The following is a 22354-nucleotide window of genomic DNA, read 5'->3' on the forward strand; positions in this document are numbered from 1 at the left end:
AGGTAGAGAAGATACTGGATTCCCGTCTGGCTAGACGGAGACTCCAGTATTTGGTTAAGTGGAAGGGTTATGGTCAGGAGGATAATTCCTGGGTCTCTGCCTCAGATATTCATACCGAAAGATTGGTGCGTGCTTTTCATCAAGCTCATCCTGATCGGCCTGGTGGCTTGGATGAGGGTTCGGTGACCCCTCCTCAAGGGGGAGGTACTGTTGTGAGCTCATCTGTTCATTCATTTTTTGTGTCCGAGGATCTCCCTCTTCTGGTGAAGGAAGGTAGTGAGGCTGATTTAGATGAAAGAAACCAAACACCTGATCAGGTTGATGGTGACTGGGAAACGGGAACTTCAGACTGGATATAAGGCAGCCGACGCCTTTCTGAGTCGCTGGTGATTTCTCTGCTGGATTCTTGGAGACCAGTCTGATTCCTGCTTCCCAAAGATAAGTTTTTGCTCTGCTATTGAACTTATTAGTTTTGGTTTTGTTTACTTTGTTTTTTGGAGATCAGCCATCCCCGGCCGGGGGTGTGCTGGATTCTTTTTCCTTGATCAGTGTTCTCTTTTGCTCTGCTTCCAGAATATTCTGAGTGCTGATATAGAGTTTGAAGTCTAGTGACTTCAGGGTCCTTTTTGCTTATCAGTTGTGTTGGTAATATTATTAGCAGGGTTTTCACGGCTTGCAGACAGCAGCTTTTCTGTCCTGTCCTTTATAGTTAGCTTGGGCCCCATTGTTTGCTCAACCTTTCTATCTGTGTTAGTGTTTTCATCTTGCTTCACCGGCATTATATGTTGGGGGCTGCCTATTGCTTTGGGGTCTGCTCTGGGGCAGTCAGTTTTTCCCTTTTCTCTCTTTAGGCTTATGTAGATCTCCGGCTGTGACGAGGTGTCTAGGATCACCGTAGGAACACTCCACGGCTACTGCTAGTTGTGTGATAGGATTAGGGGTCTGCAATCCGCTAGTTTCCAACCTCTCTGATTTTCTGGGCTGAGCTCGTGTTTTGTTTTTTCCTCCTCGGTGACTCAATCATAACAGTCCTGTCTCTCCCCCGAATCTCTTCCTCCGTCTTTCTCAGTCTCTCTCCAGTCCCTGTCTCTTCCCGCCATCTCTTCAGTCCTTCCCTTCTGCCGTCTTTCCCCCCGTTTCTCCCTCCATCTTTCCAGTCCTGTCTCTCCCTTCAACTTTCCAGTCCTTTCTGTTTCTCCGTCTCTTCCTCTGTGTCTCCCTCCGTCTTTCCAGTCCTGTTCCTTCCTCCGTCTTTCCAGTCCTGTCTCTTCCTCAGTCTCCCTCCGTCTTTCCAGTCCTATCCCTTCTTCCGTCTCTCCAGTCCTGTCCCTTCCTCAGTCTCTCCGTTTCTCTCCTCCATCTCTCCCTTCGTCTTTTCCTCCATCTCTCTAGTCCAGTCTCTTCCTCCGTCTCTCCCAGTCCAGTCTCTTCCTGCGTCTCTCCAGTCCAGTCTCTTCCTGCGTCTCTCCAGTCCAGTCTCTTCCTGCGTCTCTCCAGTCCAGTCTCTTCCTACGTCTCTCCAGTCCAGTCCCTTCCTCCATCTCTCCCTTCGACTGTCCAGTCTTTTCTCTTTCTCCGTCTCTCTCCCCGTCTCTTCCTCAGTCTCTCCCCATCTCTCCCTCCGTGTCTCCTTTCCTATCTCTTCCTCAGTCTCCGTCTTGCCATCCATCTCTCCAGTCCTGTCCCTCCCTCCATCTCTCCTATCTTTTCCTCTGTCTCTCTGTCCATCTCTCTTCATCTCTCTATCCATCTCTCCCTTTGTTGTTCCCTCCATCTCTCCAGTCCAGTCTTTTCCTCCGTCTCTGCAGTCTTGTTTGTTTCTTCCTCTCTCCCTCCGTCTCTCCTCCATCTCTACCTCTTTCTCTTCTCCCGTCTTCCCCCCCATCTCCGTCTCTCCTTCCCTCTGTCCTCCAGTCTTTCACTTTCGTCTCTCAGTCTCTACCTCCATCTCTCCAGTCTTATCTCTCCCCCGCCGTCTATCCCCGTGTCTCTATTCCAGTCTCTCCCTCTTCTCTTTCTGCATCTCTCCTTCCGTCTCTCTCCATTTCTCCCTCCGTATTTCCAGTCCTGTCTCTTCCACCGTCTCTCCAGTCCTTCCCTTCCACCGTCTTTCCCGTCCTGTCTCTTCTTCTGTCGCTCACTTCGACTTTCCAGTCTTTTCTCTCTCTCCGACTGTCCCCACCGTCTCTTCCTCAATCTCCAGTCCTGTCTCTCCACCGTCTCTCCCTCTTATGTCCTTCCATCTCTGCCCACGTCTCTTCCCCATCTCTCCCCTCGTCTCTTTTTCTCCGTCTCTCCCCCCATCTCTACTTTCGTCTCTTGGAGTCTCTACCTCTGGCCGTCTCTTCCTCCGGCTGTCTCACAATGTCTCTTCCTCAGACTATCGCTTCCTCTTCCCGCCTCTGGCCATCTCTTCCCCTGGCCGTCTCTTCCTCTGGCTGTTTCAACCCGTCAACTCCTTCTCCTGTCTTTCTTCGCCGTCTCTACCTCTGCCGTCTCTTGCAGTCTCTCCCACTGGCCATCTCTCCCTCCGCCGTCTCTTGCAGTCTCTTCCTCCCGCCGTCTCTTGCAGTCTCTTCCTCCTGCCGTCCCTTCCTCCGGCTGGGTCTCTCCCCGTCTCTTCCTCCGGCTGTCTCTTGCAGTCTCTCACGCCGTCTTTTCCTCGTCTCTTCCTCCGGCAACCTCTGCCGTCTTTTGCAGTCTCTTCCTCTCGCCGTCTCTTTCTCTCCCAGTCTCTTCCACTCGCAGTCTCTCTCTTGCCGTCTCTTCCTCTCACGGTCTCTCTCCCGCCGTCTCTTGCAGTCTCTCTTCTGCCGTATCTTCCTCTCCCCGTCTCTCTCTCGCAATCTCTTGCCGTCTCTCTCTCCCCATTTCTTGCAGTCTCTCTCCCGCCGTCTCTTGCAATCTCTCTCGCCGTCTCTCTCCCGCCATCTCTTGCAGTCTCTACCTCTCGCCGTCTCTTCCTCTTGCAGTCTCTCTCCTGCCGTCTCTCCCTCTCTTGCAGTCTCTCTCGCAGTCTCTTCCTCCTGCCATCTCTTGCAGTCCCTTCCTCCTGCCGTGTCTCTCTCTCCCCGTCTCTTCCTCCTGCCGTGTCTCTCTCTCCCCGTCTCTCTCTCTCGCAGTCTCTCCCCGTCTCTTCCTCTCGCAGTCTCTCTCCCGCCATCTCTTCCTTCTGCCATCTCTCTCCCCCGCGTCTCTCTCGCAGTCTCTCCCCGTCTCTTCCTCTCGCAGTCTCTCTCCCGCCGTCTCTCTCTCGCAGTCTCTCCCCGTCTGCTATTTTAGAATTTTGGATAACTAGAGGCGGAAGACCTGTGAAGACTCAGACGTCAAGGTTAGATTTCAGAAAGGCAGATTTTAAGGGATTCAGAAAGAGAATTGGAGGGATCCAATGGCTGGATATCCTTAAAGACAAAAATGTCCAGGAAGGATGGGAAATCTTGAAAAGTGAAATTCTCAAAGCACAATTGTTAACAATTCCGAAAAGAGGGAAGAATAGGAAGCATTTAAGGAAACCAGGATGGATGAACACAGAACTTAAGAACATGCTAAAAAGGAAGAAAAAAATGTTTATAAAATGGAAAGAGGGAGGCATATCTAAAGAAGAATATAATGCTGTCTGCAGAACCTGCAGGGCACATATCAGATTATCTAAAGCTGAAAATGAATTGAGGCTTGCAAGAGATGTCAAAAGCAATAATAAAGGATTTTGGGGATATGTCAAAAGTAAAAGAAAAGTCAAAGATGCTATAGGATTTTTACAGGATGAAAATGATGAAATGGTAAGACAGGATGTTGAGAAGGCTGAACTTTTAAATTCCTATTTTGCATCTGTTTTCTCTCAGAAAGGAAATGTAACATCAACTGTTATTCACTGTCCTATTAAGGGAATAGAAGAATCCAGGATATCTATAAACAGAAAGATAGTGAGGAAACACTTAGCTAACCTAAATGAATTCAAGTCTCCAGGTCCAGATGAATTACACCCCAGAGTACTGAAGGAGATAGCAGAAGAAATTTTTGAACCCCTCTCCATAATCTTTGAAAATTCTTGGAGAACAGGAGAAGTGCCAGAAGACTGGAGAAGAGCAAATGTTGTTCCTATCTTCAAAAAGGGGAAGAAGGTGGACCCAGGCAACTATAGGCCGGTGAGTCTGACTTCTATACCAGGAAAGATCTTTGAACAAATTATTAAACAACATGTAAGTCAATACCTGGATAAGAATGAAGTGATTAAACAGAGTCAGCATGGGTTTGTAACTAATAAGTCATGTCAGACTAACTTAATTTCCTTCTATGACGGTATCACTGATTGGGTGGATCAAGGAAATGCTGTAGATATAGTATATCTTGACTTCAGCAAAGCATTTGACAAAGTCTCTCATACAATCCTTAATGAAAAAATGACTAAGTATGGAATGGACAAGGCAACTGTTAGGTGGATTCATAACTGGCTTAGTGATCGGACCCAAAGAGTGGTCGTAAATGGCTGCACATCCAGTTGGAAGAATGTCTCAAGTGGGGTACCACAGGGCTCTGTCCTGGGCCCTGTATTGTTCAACATCTTTATCAATGATTTAGATGAAGGAATTGAGGGTAAACTGATTAAATTTGCTGATGACACAAAGCTAGGAGGGATAGCTAATACTAGAGAAGAGAGAGAGAGGATTCAAAAAGATTTAAATAAACTGGAGAAGTGGGCAGCAACTAACAGAATGGTTTTTAACAGGGAGAAATGCAAAGTACTACATCTGGGCAATAAAAATGAAAAAAGCATATACAGAATGGGAGGAATAGGGCTAAGTGACAGCACATGTGAAAAAGACTTGGGTATACTAATAGATCACAGACTGAATATGAGTCAACAGTGTGATGCAGCAGCAAAAAAGGCAAATGCAATTCTAGGATGTATTAACAGAAGCATACAGTCTAGATCACGTGAAGTCATTATTGCCCTCTACTCCTCTTTGGTCAGACCTCATCTGGAATATTGTGTCCAGTTTTGGGCACCACATTTTAAAAAAGACATCAACAAACTGGAGCAAGTTCAGAAAAGAGCGACCAGAATGGTGACCGGTCTGCAAACCCTGTCTTATGAGGAAAGGTTGCAGGATTTGGGAATGTTTAGTTTGCAAAAGAGAAGACTGAGAGGAGACTTAATAGCTGTCTACAAATATCTAAAGGGCTGTCACATTGTAGAAGGATCAACTTTATTCTCATTTGCACAAGGAAAGACTAGAAGCAATGGGATGAAACTGAATGGGAGGAGACACAGATTAGATATTAGAAAAAACTTTTTGACAGTTAGAGTGATCAATGAGTGGAACAAGCTGCCACGAGAAGTGGTGAGTTCTCCTTCAATGGAAGTCTTCAAACAGAGGCTGGACAGACATCTGACTGGGATGATTTAGCGAATCCTGCTTTGAGCAGGGGGTTGGACCAGAAGGCCCAGGAGGTCCCTTCCAACTCTACGATTCTATGATTTCTCTCGCAGTCTCTCTCTCCCACCGTTTTTCTCCCCGTCTCTTCCTTCTGCCGTCTCTCTCCCCGCCGTCTCTCTCTCGCAGTCTCTTCCTCCCGCCATCTCTCCCTCTCACAGTCTCTTCCTCCTGCCGTCTCTCTCGCCGTCTCTCTCTCCCCTGCCGTCTCTCTCTCGCCGTCTCTTTCTCGCCATCTCTTCCTCCCGCCGTCTCTTCCTCCTGCCGTCTCTCTCTCTTGCAGTCTCTCCCCGTCTCTTCCTCCCGCCGTCTCTCTCTCGCCGTCTCTTCCTCCTGCAGTCTCTCCCCGTCTCTCTCGCAGTCTCTCCCCGTTTCTTCCTCCCGCCATCTCTTCCTTCTGCCGTCTCTCTCTCGCAGTCTCTCCCCGTCTCTTCCTTCTGCCGTCTCTCTCTCGCAGTCTCTCCCCGTCTCTTCCTCCTGCCGTCTCTCTCCCCTGCCGTCTCTCTCTCGCAGTCTCTCCCCGTCTCTTCCTCCTGCCGTCTCTCTCTCTCGCAGTCTCTCCCCGTTTCTTCCTCCTGCCGTCTCTCTCTCTCGCAGTCTCTCCCCGTTTCTTCCTCCCACCGTCTCTTCCTTCTGCTGTCTCTCTCCCCTGCCGTCTCTCCCCGTCTCTTCCTCCTGCCGTCTCTCTCTCTCGCAGTCTCTCCCCGTTTCTTCCTCCCGCCGTCTCTTCCTTCTGCCGTCTCTCTCGCAGTCTCTCCCCGTTTCTTCCTCCCGCCGTCTCTTCCTTCTGCCGTCTCTCCCCGTTTCTTCCTCCCGCCGTCTCTTCCTTCTGCCGTCTCTCTCGCAGTCTCTCCCCGTCTCTTCCTCCTGCCGTCTCTCTGTCTCGCAGTCTCTCCCCGTTTCTTCCTCCCGCCGTCTCTTCCTTCTGCCGTCTCTCTCGCAGTCTCTCCCCGTCTCTTCCTCCTGCCGTCTCTCTCTCGCAGTCTCTCCCCGTTTCTTCCTCCCGCCGTCTCTCTCTCGCAGTCTCTCCCCGTCTCTTCCTCCTGCCGTCTCTCTGTCTCGCAGTCTCTCCCCGTCTCTTCCTCCCGCCGTCTCTTCCTTCTGCCGTCTCTCTCGCAGTCTCTCCCCGTCTCTTCCTCCTGCCGTCTCTCTCTCTCGCAGTCTCTCCCCGTCTCTTCCTCCTGCCGTCTCTTCCTTCTGCCGTCTCTCTCGCAGTCTCTCCCCGTTTCTTCCTCCCGCCGTCTCTTCCTTCTGCCGTCTCTCTCGCAGTCTCTCCCCGTCTCTTCCTCCTGCCGTCTCTCTGTCTCGCAGTCTCTCCCCGTTTCTTCCTCCCGCCGTCTCTTCCTTCTGCCGTCTCTCTCGCAGTCTCTCCCCGTCTCTTCCTCCTGCCGTCTCTCTCTCGCAGTCTCTCCCGCAGTCTCTTCCTCCCGCCGTCTCTCTCTCGCAGTCTCTCCCCGTCTCTTCCTCCTGCCGTCTCTCTGTCTCGCAGTCTCTCCCCGTTTCTTCCTCCCGCCGTCTCTTCCTTCTGCCGTCTCTCTCGCAGTCTCTCCCCGTCTCTTCCTCCTGCCGTCTCTCTCTCGCAGTCTCTCCCCGTTTCTTCCTCCCGCCGTCTCTCTCTCGCAGTCTCTCCCCGTCTCTTCCTCCTGCCGTCTCTCTGTCTCGCAGTCTCTCCCCGTCTCTTCCTCCCGCCGTCTCTTCCTTCTGCCGTCTCTCTCTCGCAGTCTCTCCCCGTCTCTTCCTCCCGCAGTCTCTTCCTCCCGCCGTCTCTCTCTCCCCGTCTCTTCCTCCTGCCGTCTCTCCCGCAGTCTCTTCCTCCTGCCGTCTCTCCCACAGTCTCTTCCTCCCGCCGTCTCTCTCTCCCCGTCTCTTCCTCCTGCCGTCTCTCCCGCAGTCTCTTCCTCCCGCCGTCTCTCTCTCCCCGTCTCTTCCTCCTGCCGTCTCTCCCGCAGTCTCTTCCTCCTGCCGTCTCTCCCGCAGTCTCTTCCTCCCGCCGTCTCTCCCACAGTCTCTTCCTCCCGCCGTCTCTCTCTCCCCGTCTCTTCCTTCTGCCGTCTCTCTCGCAGTCTCTCCCCGTCTCTTCCTCCCGCAGTCTCTTCCTCCTGCCGTCTCTCTCTCCCCGTCTCTTCCTCCTGCCGTCTCTCCCGCAGTCTCTTCCTCCTGCCGTCTCTCCCACAGTCTCTTCCTCCCGCCGTCTCTCTCTCCCCGTCTCTTCCTCCTGCCGTCTCTCCCGCAGTCTCTTCCTCCCGCCGTCTCTCTCTCCCCGTCTCTTCCTCCTGCCGTCTCTCCCGCAGTCTCTTCCTCCTGCCGTCTCTCCCGCAGTCTCTTCCTCCTGCCGTCTCTCCCACAGTCTCTTCCTCCCGCCGTCTCTCTCTCCCCGTCTCTTCCTTCTGCCGTCTCTCTCGCAGTCTCTCCCCGTTTCTTCCTCCCGCCGTCTCTTCCTTCTGCCGTCTCTCTCGCAGTCTCTCCCCGTCTCTTCCTCCTGCCGTCTCTCTGTCTCGCAGTCTCTCCCCGTTTCTTCCTCCCGCCGTCTCTTCCTTCTGCCGTCTCTCTCGCAGTCTCTCCCCGTTTCTTCCTCCCGCCGTCTCTTCCTCCTGCCGTCTCTCTCTCGCAGTCTCTCCCCGTTTCTTCCTCCCGCCGTCTCTCTGTCTCGCAGTCTCTCCCCGTCTCTTCCTCCCGCCGTCTCTTCCTTCTGCCGTCTCTCTCTCGCAGTCTCTCCCCGTCTCTTCCTCCCGCAGTCTCTTCCTCCCGCCGTCTCTCTCTCCCCGTCTCTTCCTCCTGCCGTCTCTCCCGCAGTCTCTTCCTCCCGCCGTCTCTCTCTCCCCGTCTCTTCCTCCCGCCGTCTCTCCCACAGTCTCTTCCTCCCGCCGTCTCTCTCTCCCCGTCTCTTCCTCCCGCCGTCTCTCTCTCCCCGTCTCTTCCTCCCGCCGTCTCTCTCTCCCCGTCTCTTCCTCCTGCCGTCTCTCCCGCAGTCTCTTCCTCCTGCCGTCTCTCCCACAGTCTCTTCCTCCCGCCGTCTCTCTCTCCCGCTCCCGCAGGGCTGATGTCTGTCAGGCCGCTTTGAAGCTGGGCGGCCGCTGACTGGCGGCCGCTGATTGGCCGCTCGCAGTACAGAGGAGTCGCGGGGTTCCGCCGAGTGTAACCAACTGCTGGAGCCGCGGGCGAGGGCTGTCGGGCCGCAGGATGCCGCTCCGTGACACCGCCGCTCCGGCTGATAAATATCCCGAGCAGTCACATCGCGACTGCGCTCCTCTCTACCGCTGTCACGGATCGGACGCGGCTCCCGCTGAACCATGGCTGTCTCTTCCCTCCGCTCTTCCTAGAGGATCCGCCGGCTGCCCCGAGAGATGACCCCCGTGGAACCGGAGGCGTTCGCGGCTGAGCTCATCGCCCGGCTGCAGAGGGTTAAACAGGAGCAAGAGACGATGCAGGCGCTGGAGGAGAGACCGCAGCAGGTCACAGAGGTACCGGGACAATGCTGCCGAGACTGCCGCCCGCCGGTCACCCTGCCCTCCCCTCTCATCAGTGCTCTCCAGACCCGTCTCTTCCTCAGTCTCTTCCTTATGTCTCCGTTTCTCCCTCCATCCAGATCTCCCCCGTCTCTCTACTTCTCTCCCCCATCCCCCCCCTATCCCTCAGTCTCTCCCCTCCAGCTCATCCGTCTCTCCATCCAGCTCTTTCATGTCTCTCCCCTCTGTCTGTCCCTCCAGCTCTTACCTCTCTCCCCTCTGTCTCTCCCCTCAGTCTCTCCCCCCCCTCCCTCCGTCTCTCCCCTCCAGCTCATCCCCGTCCCCCCCCTCCGTCCGTTTCTCCCCTCCATCTCTCCCCTCCAGCTCATCCCCGTCTCTCCCCTCCGTCTCTCCCCTCCAGCTCATCCCCGTCCCCCCCCCACCGTCCGTTTCTCCCCTCCAGCTCATCCCCGTCTCCCCCCCCACTCCATCTCTCCCCTCAGTCTCTCCCCTCCATCTCTCCCCTCAGTCTCTCCCCTCCATCTCTCCCCTCAGTCTCTCCCCTCCATCTCTCCCCTCAGTCTCTCCCCTCAGTCTCTCCCCTCAGTCTCTCCCCTCCATCTCTCCCCTCAGTCTCTCCCCTCCATCTCTCCCCTCCGTCTCTCCCCTCCAGCTCATCCCCGTCCCCCCCCCTCCGTCCGTTTCTCCCCTCCATCTCTCCCCTCCAGCTCATCCCCGTCTCTCCCCTCCGTCTCTCCCCTCCAGCTCATCCCCGTCCCCCCCCCACCGTCCGTTTCTCCCCTCCAGCTCATCCCCGTCTCCCCCCCACTCCATCTCTCCCCTCAGTCTCTCCCCTCCATCTCTCCCCTCAGTCTCTCCCCTCCATCTCTCCCCTCAGTCTCTCCCCTCCATCTCTCCCCTCAGTCTCTCCCCTCCATCTCTCCCCTCAGTCTCTCCCCTCCATCTCTCCCCTCAGTCTCTCCCCTCCATCTCTCCCCTCAGTCTCTCCCCTCCATCTCTCCCCTCAGTCTCTCCCCTCCATCTCTCCCCTCCGTCTCTCCCCTCCAGCTCATCCCCGTCCCCCCCCCTCCGTCCGTTTCTCCCCTCCATCTCTCCCCTCCAGCTCATCCCCGTCTCTTCCCTCCAGCTCATCCCCGTCTCTCCCCTCAGTCTCTTCCCTCCAGCTCATCCCCGTCTCTCCCCTCAGTCTCTCCCCTCCAGCTCTCCCCTCCGTCTCTCCCCTCCAGCTCATCCCCGTCCCCCCCCCTCCGTCCGTTTCTCCCCTCCATCTCTCCCCTCCAGCTCATCCCCGTCTCTTCCCTCCAGCTCATCCCCGTCTCTCCCCTCAGTCTCTTCCCTCCAGCTCATCCCCGTCTCTCCCCTCAGTCTCTCCCCTCCAGCTCTCCCCTCCAGCTCATCCTCATCTCTCCCCTCCAGCTCATCCCCGTCTCTTCCCTCCAGCTCATCCCCGTCTCTTCCCTCCAGCTCATCCCCGTCTCTTCCCTCCAGCTCATCCCCGTCTCTCCCCTCCAGCTCATCCCCGTCTCTCCCCTCCAGCTCATCCCCGTCTCTCCCCTCCAGCTCATCCCCGTCTCTCCCCTCCGTCTCTCCCCTGAGTCTCTCCCCTCCAGCTCATCCCCGTCTCTCCCCTCCAGCTCATCCCCGTCTCTCCCCTCCGTCTCTCCCCTGAGTCTCTCCCCTCCAGCTCATCCCCGTCTCTCCCCCCCTCCAGCTCTCCCCTCCAGCTCATCCCCGTCTCTCCCCTCCGTCTCTCCCCTGAGTCTCTCCCCTCCAGCTCATCCCCGTCTCCCCCCCCCCATCTCTCCCCTCAGTCTCTCCCCTCCAGCTCATCCCTGTCTCCCCCCCGTCTCTCCCCTCCAGCTCATCCCTGTCTCCCCCCGTCTCTCCCCTCCAGCTCATCCCCGTCTCTCCCCTCCAGCTCATCCCCGTCTCTCCCCTCCAGCTCATCCCCGTCTCTCCCCTCCAGCTCATCCCCGTCTCTCCCCTCCGTCTCTCCCCTGAGTCTCTCCCCTCCAGCTCATCCTCGTCTCCCCCCCCCCCCCATCTCTCCCCTCAGTCTCTCCCCTCCAGCTCATCCCTGTCTCCCCCCGTCTCTCCCCTCCAGCTCATCCCTGTCTCCCCCCGTCTCTCCCCTCCAGCTCATCCCCGTCTCTCCCCCCCTCCATCTCTCCCCTCCAGCTCATCCCTGTCTCCCCCCCTCCATCTCTCCCCTCCAGCTCATCCCTGTCTCTCCCCCCTCCATCTCTCCCCTCCAGCTCTCCCCTCCAGCTCATCCCTGTCTCTCCCCCCTCCATCTCTCCCCTCCAGCTCTCACCTCCAGCTCATCCCTGTGTCTCCCCTCCGTCTCTCCCCTCCAGCTCATCCCCGTCTCTCCCCTCCAGCTCATCCCCGTCTCTCCCCTCCAGCTCATCCCCGTCTCTCCCCTCCGTCTCTCCCCTCCGTCTCTCCCCTCCGTCTCTCCCCTCCGTCTCTCCCCTCCGTCTCTCCCCTCCAGCTCATCCCCGTCTCTCCCCTCCGTCTCTCCCCTCCGTCTCTCCCCTCCGTCTCTCCCCTCCGTCTCTCCCCTCCGTCTCTCCCCTCCGTCTCTCCCCTCCGTCTCTCCCCTCCAGCTCTCCCCTCCAGCTCTCCCCTCCAGCTCTCCCCTCCAGCTCTCCCCTCCAGCTCATCCCCGTCTCTCCCCTCCGTCTCTTCCCTCCAGCTCATCCCTGTCTCCCCTCCGTCTCTCCCCTCCGTCTCTCCCCTCCGTCTCTCCCCTCCGTCTCTCCCCTCCGTCTCTCCCCTCCGTCTCTCCCCTCCGTCTCTCCCCTCCGTCTCTCCCCTCCGTCTCTCCCCTCCGTCTCTCCCCTCCGTCTCTCCCCTCCGTCTCTCCCCTCCAGCTCATCCCCGTCTCTCCGCTCCAGCTCATCCCCGTTTCTCTGCTCAGTCTCTCCCCTCCAGCTCATCCCCGTCTCTCCCCTCCAGCTCATCCCCGTCTCTCCCCTCCAGCTCATCCCCGTCTCTCCCCTCCAGCTCATCCCCGTCTCTCCCCTCCAGCTCATCCCCGTCTCTCCCCTCCAGCTCATCCCTGTGTCTCCCCCCCTCCGTCTCTCCCCTCCAGCTCATCCCCGTCTCTCCCCCCCTCCGTCTCTCCCCTCCAGCTCATCCCCGTCTCTCCCCCCCCTCCGTCTCTCTCCCCTCCAGCTCATCCCCGTCTCTCCCCCCTCCGTCTCTCCCCTCCAGCTCATCCCTGTCTCTCCCCCCCCCGTCCGTTTCTCCCCTCCGTCTCTCCCCTCCAGCTCATCCCCGTCTCTCCCCTCCAGCTCTCCTCTCCAGCTCATCCCCGTCTCTCCCCCTCTCCGTCTCTCCCCTCCGGCTCATCCCCGTCTCTCCCCCCTCCGTCTCTCCCCTCCAGCTCATCCCTGTCTCTCCCCCCCTCCGTCCATTTCTCCCCTCCATCTCTCCCCTCCAGCTCATCCCCGTCTCCCCCCTCCCTCTCTCCCCTCCAGCTCATCCCCTCAGTCTCTCCCCTCCAGCTCATCCCCGTGTCTCCCCCCCCCCCTCATCTCTCCCCTCCAGCTCATCCCCGTCTCTCCCCTCCGTCTCCCTCCCTCCCTCCAGCTCATCCCTGTCCCCCCCCTTCATCTCTCCCCTTCATCTCTCCCCTCCATCTCTCCCCTCCATCTCTCCCCTCCATCTCTCCCCTCCATCTCTCCCCTCCATCTCTCCCCTCCATCTCTCCCCTCCATCTCTCCCCTCCATCTCTCCCCTCCATCTCTCCCCTCCGACTCTCCCCTCCAGCTCTTCCCCGTCTCTCCCCCCTCCCTCCCCTCAGTCTCTCCCCTCCAGCTCATCCCCGTCTCCCCCCCCCTCCATCTCTCCCCTCCAGCTCTTCCCCGTCTCTCCCCCCCTCCCTCAGTCCCTCCAGCTCTGTGTAGGCTCCCCTTACACCTGTTCTATGCCCCCCTTACAATGAATGGAGGTCTGCAGGAGACATTAACCCCTTATTGGCTGCCGGACCTTGTCTTCATCTTTTCCCATGTTTGTTCCCAGGAAGAACGAGAGGAATGTGCGACCCCCATCTGCTTCCAGACGCCCTGTGAACCCCTCACCTCCAACCACCAGCGCATGACTCTGGCGTCCTGTGACTACGACGACCCCCAGGCCATACTAGACGACCACTTATCTCGGGTCCTGAAGACGCCCGGCTGTCAGTCTCCGCCCGGTCTGGGGAGGTCTCGTTCTCCTGAGCACTCTCGCGTGCAGCCCACAGTGCCAAGGGTCCAGTCAGTGTCCTCCCCTCTGCTTTCCAGGAACTTTGTCACCAAGCAGACGACCAAACACGTCCACCACCACTACATCCACCACCACCGCACTGCGCCCCGGAGCACGGAGGAGGTCGAGGCAGAGGCTGCCCGACGAGTGCTGTGTCTGTGCAGCGGTCCTGCCGACTACTGCTGCTACCTGCGGACCAGGACCCGCTGCCGAGGCGTGGACAATGCAGGGTAAGGTCTGGTGCCCGCAGCAAGTGCCTTCACCAGTGATGGCGGCTGATGCGGCTCCTGACATCTCCTGTATGTCTCTGCAGCAGCCGCTCCGGCACCTTGTCCAGGAGGAAGGTGATGTCTGAGCACCCGGGGAATGGTGGAGTGGAGCCCCCCACAGGTCTGTACCAGCTGCCTGTGGACCAGTTCTTACCCACAGCCTGGCAGAGGATGGCAGCGTGTGAGAACAAGCGGCCAAGCAAGCACAGATCCCGCAGGTACCGGGATCCAGCTGCTGGGATTGGGTTCCTTCCTCCAGTGTCTGCAGGGGGCTGAGGACCGATGAGACCGAGAGCGGGGAGGGTTGGCTTATAATAAAACAGCACCAAAATATTCACTAGGGTTTGATTGTTGTTTGTGATCATCCCTGGTGGTCTGCAGCAGTGAAGAGTTTTATGCCTGCATCCAGGGCTGTGGAGTCGGTAAGCCAGACCTCCGACTCCTCAATTTCCATGACACTGACTCCGACTCCCTCATACCAGGGCTGTGGAGTCGTTAAGCCAAACCTCCGACTCCAGCTACTCAATTTCCATGACACCGACTCATACTCCGACTCCACAGCCCAGCCTGCATTCCTGGTGGTCTGCGGCAGTGAAGAGTTTAGTGCCTGCATCCCTGCTGGTCTGCAGCAGGGAAAGGGTTCGTGCCTGTGTCATAGTAAATATTAAAATCTCTGGGCACTCACCCCCCTCCTTCCTTCCCTCTCACACAGATTGTTGTTTCCTGACAGTTTCTGAGTGGCAGACTGGTACAATTGACAAAAAGGAGTAGGATATATTTGTGAAGGGACCATCTTAACATGCAGGTAGCTCCTTTTGGGAGTAAGTGATCCTGGCAATACCAAGGAGGATGTCTATTGTGTGTAGACAAAGGTATATAGATTGAAAAGACCTTTCCTACCTTAATGATCTGTCCAGAGGGCTGGATAACAAAGGTACATGTGTTTACATATAGATAGAGAAGTGACAGAACCTCTTGTCTCCAGGGTATACTTTGTCCCTTCAGAGGATATTTTGTACATTAACCTCAGACTTAGATCTCCAAAAATAAATTATGAATATTCGAGTTTGTATAGATCCAGTAGTGATGGGGCATACATTTCAGCTTTAGGACCAATCGTGGAAGCATATGCATTTTTTTTTCATAACTGTAACCCCTGCCTAACAGCCACAAATAGTAGGCATATCTCTGACACTAGCCATGTTATGTTTGGTATCTGGTTAACTGGAAAAATCCCAATAAATATGACTCTTCTCCCCCTCACACTGTCCCCTCTCTCACACTGACCCCTCTCACTCTGACCCTTCTCCCCCTCACACTGACCCCTCTCACTCTGACCCTTGTCCCCCTCACACTGACTGATGTGTGTCACAGTAAATATTAAAATCTCTGGTCACTCACTCTCCTCCCTCCTTCCCTCTCACACAGATTCAGTTGTTTCCTAACTCTGAGTGGCAGACTTGAACAATTGATATAAAGGAGTAGGATATTGGGTATAGTTGTGAAGGAACCATCTTAATTGACATGCAAGCAGCTCCTTTTTGGAGTAAGTGAGCCTGGCAGTACCTAGGAGGATGTCTATTGTGCGTAGACAAAGGTATATAGGTTGGACAGATCATTAAGACAGGAAAGATCTTTTCAGAGGGCTGGATAACAAAGGTACATGTGTTTACATATAGATAGGTAAGTGACAGAACCTCTTATGTCTCCAGGATATACTTTGTCCCTTCAGAGGATATGTTGTACATTGACCCCTCTCCCCCTCACACTGAACTGACCCCTCTGCCTCTCACATACACCTTCCAGTGACCCCATCGATCACCTAACCCCTCGTTTTCCTGCTTCTGCAGTGTTCTCAATGATTGGGCAGTGCGCTTCATCAGCCCCTGATCAGTTCTGTAAGTTGCGCCACTATAAAGGTGCTCAGGAGGGTGGGGGGGCTCGCTAGATGCAGTTGTTGCGTCTCCCTGTGGCCCCTTCTGTTCGTGCTCTGTATGACAGTCGCCTTCTTTCCTCAGTGCACAGAACATTAGGAGCAATGTGACCTGTGAGACCACCCGAGCATCATCAGCGGAGCGTCCAGCACGATCCCAAAAGTGGAGCGCCCTCACCAGGAGCCAACAGCTGCCGCACCCGCCTGTCCTGAACACAACGCTGCTGTCTATCGGCACACTGGCTCAGCTGGAGGAGGCCTGCAGGAGGCTGGCGGAGGTGTCCAAACCAAAACCCAGGTGAGGACCCCCTATAGAGGCCATCAGACAGGAGATGGCGCGCTGCCCACTGGGCACTGACTCCCCCCGGCCCTGGAACAACTACAGGCTGGTCAGATGATAGGAGGCCATGATGACTTAATACTCGAGACTGTCAGGACCCAATAGGATAACGTGCTCACCATTTGCCCCTCGTGTCCACTATCTGCCTATTATGTGCTCTTGTCATGTGTCCACCATGTGCCCTCGTTTGTGTCCGCTACGTGCCTGCGTCGTCCCCGTGAGGGTGCAGAGCGCAGGTAATGAAGGCCACTTCAGAGCGCCCCTCCCCGCCTGTGTACCCCGTTTTATGTCCTGTCCCCCGCGGCTCCTTCCTCTTTGTCGCCCCCCCGCAGTCTCCAGCTGTGAACGCTGCCTGCTGCTAGAGAAATTCAAGACATAAAACGCTCAGCTGGAGCCGCTCCGACTCTGCCACCTCTTCCCATCTGTTCCGCAACGTCTGCTTTGTTTTATTCGTTGCTGTTTTAACTCTGAGATTTGTGACATGAGGGCAATGCGATATATACAGTGTGTATATGTATGTATGTATATATTGTGTGTGCATGTATAAAAGTGTATGTATATAAAGTGCGTGTGTATCTACAGCTCCGGCAAAAATTAAGAGGCCACTGCACAGTTGTATAAAAATCCGCTTCTCTCCATGTCTGACAGCCATTCCATTCCAGTGTCAGGTGACTTCCAGCCAGAGTCCACCTCATTCTACTTAATGAGCTTCTGATCAGGGGATCACCTGAACCAAAGGATTGAAAGTATAAAAAACCCTGCTGTGGTGTTCACAATCCTCTTGCAATAGGACAAGCTGGATGGCAAAACAAGTGCTAGTTATATCCCAAAAGTAATAGGAGTGAAAAAATAACTTAACCATGCCAAAGGAGTTGAAAAGAAAAGTCTTGAGTGAGGAAAAGAAGGGCTCAATTCTGGCTTTACTAGCAGAGGGACACAGTGAGCGTCATGTTGCCTCCATCCTTAAAATTTCTAAGACTGCAGTCGATTACAACAAGGTCAAGCAGCAGACATTGGGGACAACAAAGCTACAGACCGGCAGAGGGCGAAAACGACTCTCCACTGATCGGGATGACGGTCATCTTATTCGAATGTCACTCAGCAACCGCAGGATGACATCAAGTGACCTACAAAAGAAATGGCAGCTGGTGTGAAGTGCACGGCAAGGACAGTTCGTAACCGGCTCCTAGAGGCAGGGCTCAAGTCATGTAAAGCTAGAAAAAAAGCCTTTCATCAATGAGAAGACCATGGAGGACTGGAGTAAGATAATCTTCTCTGATGAGTCTAATTTTCAGCTTTGCCCAACACCTGGCCGTCTAATGGTTAGACGGAGACTTGGAGAGGTGTACAAGGCACAGTGTCTTGCACCCACTGTGACATTTGGTGGAGGATCGGTGATGATCTGGGGATGCTTCATAAAGGCTAGAATAGGGCAGGTTAACTTTAGTGAAGGACGTATGAATCAAGCCGCATACAAGGCTATCCTGGAAAAACAGCTGATTCCTTCTCAAGCAATGTTCCCCAACCCTGAGGATTGTTTTTTTCCAGCAGGGCAATGCACCATGACACACAGCTAGGTCAATCAATGTGTGGATGAAGGACCACCACATCACATCCCTGTCATGGCCAGCCCAATCTCCAGACCTGAACCCCACTGAAAACCTCTGGAATGTAATCAGGAGGAAGACGGATGGTCACAAGCCATCAAACAAAGAAGAACTGCTGACATATGTGTGCCAGGAGTGGCATAAGGTCACTGAAAAGCAGCGTGACAGACTGGTGGAAAGCAGCCAAGACGCATGACAGCTGGGATTAACAATCATGGTTATTCCACAGAATATGGATTTCTGAACTCTTCCTGAGGTAAAACATTAATATTGTTGTTTCTAAATGATTATGAACTCTTTTTCTTAGCATTATTTGAGCTCTGCATTTTTTTTGTTATTTTGACCATTTCTTATTATCTGAAATGAAATAAAAAATTTAGTGCTTGGAAATTCGGAGCCATGTTGTCAGTTTATAGAATAAAAGAGCAATTTACATTTTATTCAAAAATATAAAGAGGAAAATCAGACAAACTGAACATTTGAAAAAGTGGTCTCTTAATTTTTGCCAGAGCTGTATATAATGTGTGTATATATAGTGTAGGTGTGTATGTGTGATCTGTATATTCAGTGTGTGTATGTATAGTATATGTGGGTATATATGTGTAAAGTACATATGTGTGTGTATGTGTGTACAGTATGATCTGTATATACACAGATGTGGTTATTCCCTCTGATTTTCCTGGATGCTGATGAGCCGTGTATCGTCCAATCATCCGCCCTTACAGGATAAATCACAATTTTTGGACAAATCTCCCAATGAGATCAGGATTTATTCCACAACTGAGAACCTCAGAAAGCAGCAAATTCTCCTGCAGAACGAGAGTCCAGACATCGTCTAGGTTGTGAAGATCTGAGATCGTGATCTGTGGGATCTGTCACCAGAAGATTTTCCACCAGAAACCTCCTCAGGCCGAGTCCATGTCCCCCCAGAGTCTTCTGTGATATCGGGTCCATTCATCTTGTGTTTCTGAAGAGTCTCTGCCTGAATTTCTCTGCAGAATTTCAGAGTCTCCCCCAGAGCTACTGTTCTGATGTGAACCATCCTCATTTTGCCTTTGAATGCAGGATCCTTCCTTATTTTGCCTTTAGGTGCAGGAACCTTCTTCATTATGCCTTTATCTACAGGAAGTAGCAATAAACCTGGCACTCGGGATAGTACGTATAAGAGATTTAATTGGCAATCCACAATTTAACGTTTTTGTCTGTTTAGACCTTCATCGGAACTGATTTCTATGTTGGAGCTGTCAAAGAACAGCGCTGACAAGGGCGATCCGAATTGATGTAGAAAGGTTTATTGCTACTATTGGATTACGGGTTGGAACCCTACTTAGGCACCAGAGTCACTCAACCAGGAGTGCCGTATATCTCTTTTCTACATATTTATCTGCAGGAACCTTCCTCATTCTGCCTTTATATGCACAAACCTTCCCCATTGTACCTTTATCTGCAGTAACGTGTCTGTGCTCTGTGTCAGCCACAAATCTCTTCAATGATTGCGCTTTCCTTGAAATATCTAATGTTTTCATGCCTTGTCTGAGGCATTGCACTATGTGACACTTTTTGGCAGTAGCGATCCTTTTTCTTTCCCATATTGCTGGAAACCTGCAGCTGCTTAATAATGTGGAACGTCTTTCTTATTATGGAAATTTCCTGTAATTGGGCACCTGACAACTAATTATCACAGGTGTCTGAAATTGATGTCAATGATCCAAAGACCCCGAGACACAAACCATCCATGGAAAAAAATAAAAATTACATCTTTATGGTACTAATGTCCAAATTGCAGAATAATGTGGAGTGCGGCATATGTGTGTATAGTGTATATATGTGTGTGTCTATAATATATGTATACACACAATGCCTTGAAAATCTTCATAGCCCTTGATTTTTTCACATTAGACCACAAACAAATGTATTTCATTGGGATTTTATTTGGTACAAACACAAAGTAAGTATTTGTGACGTGTAAAAAAGCTTGTGGAAAAAGGGGCTCTGGTCAGATGATACCAAAATGTAAATCACTGTGTGCCGAAAACTACCACTGCACATTACCCTGAAAACACCATCCCCACCATCACACATGGTGGAGGCAGCATCCTGCTATGGGGAGGCTTTTCTTCAGCAGGGGCATGGAAGGTGGTTAGAGTTGTGGTGTAATGTGAGAATATTCCATGAGCTTTTAAACATAAAGACTTTATCAAGGCGTGTATGTGTGGAGTCTGTTTGCATATTTTGTTTTTTCAATGAACTTCCACTTTCTGCCTTTTCCAGGGGCCCGTCCAGTCACCAGCGCAGTTACTCCATGCCGTGTTCAACCACCGGGGCGATCACACAGTAAGTATAATCACTGCTGCTGGGGGAGGGGCAGCTGGACAGACAACTCATCCTATTGGCTCCAGCATATCTGAATGTCGCCCAACCCACGCTCACAGCCGTCAGCTGACCGTCTCCTGCTTAGCGCACTATTCACACTGCGGCACCCGCCGTTCGTACAAGACGCCAAGCTTCGAGTGTCTGAACTGGACGTATAAGGGGCCGTTGCGCTGAAGAGTCCCCCGGCATCACTACCTGTTATTTTTCCATTTGTATACAGTCCTATTGTTCTCTGTTAGCAGCCTCCTTTTTCTGAACATATCATAGCAAGTCTCTTCTTTTGTTGTTAAAGACAAAAGGAACCAAAGATCCTGCCGAGCGCCCCCTGTCCGCAGTCCTCCGAGCTCACGGTCACCTACTTCTTCTGCGGGGAGGAAATCCCGTACCGGCGGATGCTGCGGGCGCACAGCCTGACACTCGGCCACTTCAAGGACCAACTCAGCAAGAAAGGCAATTACAGGTACAAGGCCAGAATTATACCCATAAGGACGCTCTCAACCCCCCGCGTGAGCCAACCGTCACATGTATGTCACCCGCCATCATCAGCCGTTGGAGGAAGGAGGGCATCAGGGCTTAGTGTCCGCATGCCTCCAGATCATACAGAAGTGAGGGCCATGTGTCCTCAGTGTAGTAAGCGAGGTGGTCCTGTGAGCCATCATGGCTGAATGTCAGGAGCGACTGATCCATCACCGATCCTATCTATAGAGAGCAGACCTGATCAATCCATCACTGATTCACCATATATAGTGATGAGAAGCAACCAATCCATCACCAGTCCCCCTTCTAAAGTGAGCAGATGTGACCAATCCATCACCGATCCTGTCCGTACATAGCAGATGCGATCAATCCGTCACTGATCCCATCTGTATTGAGCACATGTGACCAATTCATCACCGATCCCCATCTAGAGTGAGCAGACACGACCCATCCATTAGCGATTGCATACATATAGAGCAGATATGAATAATCGACCCTCGAGTCCATGTGGATCCGCAGTTCTGTTATGTTCTTAGATTTCTGAGCTTTCCCTTTAAGCTGCTCCCTGTCTTTCTCTCCTTCAGGTATTACTTTAAGAAGGCTAGCCAGGAGTTTGACTGTGGCGCGGTATTTGAGGAGATCTGTGATGATGCTGCATTTCTTCCGCTGTACGAAGGGCGGGTCCTTGGGAAGGTGGAGCTTATCAACTGAAGCGCAGTGACTGAGTCCTCTCCCACCCACTTGTCGCACACACGTCAGTCAGTGCCAACCCCACTAGCGCTCTTGTGCGCCCATCACAGTGGGAGGAGCCAGACGTGCTCGAGTATTTATTGGAGGAGTGAATATGACCCGGGGGACAGCGATGGGCACGGACACTGCCCCTGTCCGGGAAGGAGACATAACCTGAACTAACCTGGAGCTGCGGGCGGAGTGGACGTTCCCAGGACTCCGGCCACGTGCGTTCTGCGGTCATCTTCATGCTGCTTGTACGACTTTGGCGCTTGCCATGGTGTCTCTCGGTGCCTTTTGTTTTTGTTCTTTAGAGACCCTGCCCATTAATTTATTATAGTAAAGTCCCCTCCCCCCACTACATGAAATGATTGACCATTAAATATTCCAATTTATTCATATGGAACGTTCACACTGCGGCGGTCATGTCCGTCCGACCCAGAAGTGTTGGCAGCTGTCCGCCATTCCTGACGATCGGACTTAGCCCCACTACTGAGCAGCGCCATACGGGCGGAGTCATCGGCACCAGTACAATATGCAAATGAGACCCTCCCCCAGCATCCAGTTCCCATCCCCCTTCAGAGGTATCGGGCTCAGTGCCGTCTTCCATACACCCCCCTGCTGCCTACAATGTGGCAGAACAGCTGCGATGCTCTATGCGGGGGCGGAGCCTCACGTCACATGACCCCGTCCATACAGCGGCTGAATAGTGCACACAACAGTATCCAGTGTGACATCAGCAGATAGCGCCCTCCTATTGTAGCTCCGCCTTTATGTTATGACCACGGCCTTACTGTGGCTCCTCTCCCTGTAAATTATGTAAAGATAAAAGAACAAAATAATGACCAAAAGGATTGTAATTAAAAAGCCAGCGCATTTATTAAAAATTTATATTTTTCAAATCACCTGTGTCTGCATGTAAATAAGGGGCGGGGATTGGTGCGTGCATATCCACTCACTGACTACTACCTCGTATACAGTACAGAAGCCATAGTACCGTGCATATCCAAATGCTGACTACCCCGTATACAGTACCAAAGCCATAGTACTGTGCATATCCACTCACTACTACCCCGTATACAATACAGGAGCAATGGTGCCGTGCATATCCTCTTACTGACTACTACCCCGTATACAGTACAGGAGCAGTTGTATCGTGCATATCCACTCACTGACTACTACCCCATATACAGGACAGAAACGGTGGTACTGTGCATATCCAAATGCTGACTACTACCCCGTATACAGTACAGAAGCCATAGTACCGTGCATAGCCACTCACTACTACCCTGTATACAGTACAGGAGCAGTGGTGCCGTGCATATCCACTTACTGACTACTACCCCGTATACAGTACCAGGCATTGGTGCCGTACATATCCACATACTACTTCCCCGTATACAGTACAGGAGCAGTGGCGCCATGCATATCCATATACTGACTACTACCCACCGTATACAGTACATCAGCAGT

General features: G+C 53.4%; 3 protein-coding genes across 3 annotated transcripts in view; all 3 read left to right on the plus strand.

Annotated features, from left to right (window-relative positions):
- Positions 1 to 21786, plus strand: part of AXIN2 (axin 2) — an 80502-nt gene extending 58716 nt beyond the window's left edge. Inside the window, exons 5-11 of the mRNA XM_073579749.1 lie at positions 8756 to 8896; positions 12932 to 13383; positions 13467 to 13640; positions 15441 to 15653; positions 19574 to 19636; positions 19968 to 20135; positions 20737 to 21786. Of these exons, the coding sequence (XP_073435850.1) occupies positions 8756 to 8896; positions 12932 to 13383; positions 13467 to 13640; positions 15441 to 15653; positions 19574 to 19636; positions 19968 to 20135; positions 20737 to 20863 (1338 nt within the window). The 3' untranslated portion in view covers positions 20864 to 21786. The remainder of the gene's footprint in view (positions 1 to 8755; positions 8897 to 12931; positions 13384 to 13466; positions 13641 to 15440; positions 15654 to 19573; positions 19637 to 19967; positions 20136 to 20736) is intronic.
- On the plus strand, positions 1016 to 4588 carry LOC141094040 (uncharacterized; the record flags this gene model as incomplete). Its single annotated transcript, XM_073579748.1, has 1 exon — positions 1016 to 4588. A coding segment is annotated over one exon (2283 nt), but the record flags the coding sequence as incomplete, so codon positions are not given.
- On the plus strand, positions 8908 to 12925 carry LOC141093945 (uncharacterized). Its single transcript, XM_073579624.1, has 2 exons — positions 8908 to 8997; positions 11512 to 12925. Exons 1-2 carry the CDS (start codon positions 8908 to 8910, stop codon positions 12814 to 12816), a joined length of 1395 nt encoding a protein of 464 aa, XP_073435725.1. The 3' UTR covers positions 12817 to 12925.
- Positions 21787 to 22354: the final 568 nt, after the last annotated feature.

This window comes from Dendrobates tinctorius, unplaced genomic scaffold, assembly GCF_039654945.1.
Source record: "Dendrobates tinctorius isolate UK_male_01 unplaced genomic scaffold, ASM3965494v1 ptg000063l, whole genome shotgun sequence".
In the NCBI taxonomy this organism is placed as follows: domain Eukaryota; kingdom Metazoa; phylum Chordata; class Amphibia; order Anura; family Dendrobatidae; genus Dendrobates; species Dendrobates tinctorius.

Excerpts from the sequence above, each read along its gene's own strand:
- LOC141093945 (XM_073579624.1), top strand. The coding sequence starts at position 8,908 with ATGCTGCCGAGACTGCCGCCCGCCGGTCACCCTGCCCTCCCCTCTCAT. Across the intron at positions 8,998-11,511 it reads TTCCTCAGTCTCTTCCTTAT|CTCTCCCCTCCAGCTCTCCC; the intron begins GTCTCCGTTTCT and ends TCTCCCCTCCAG.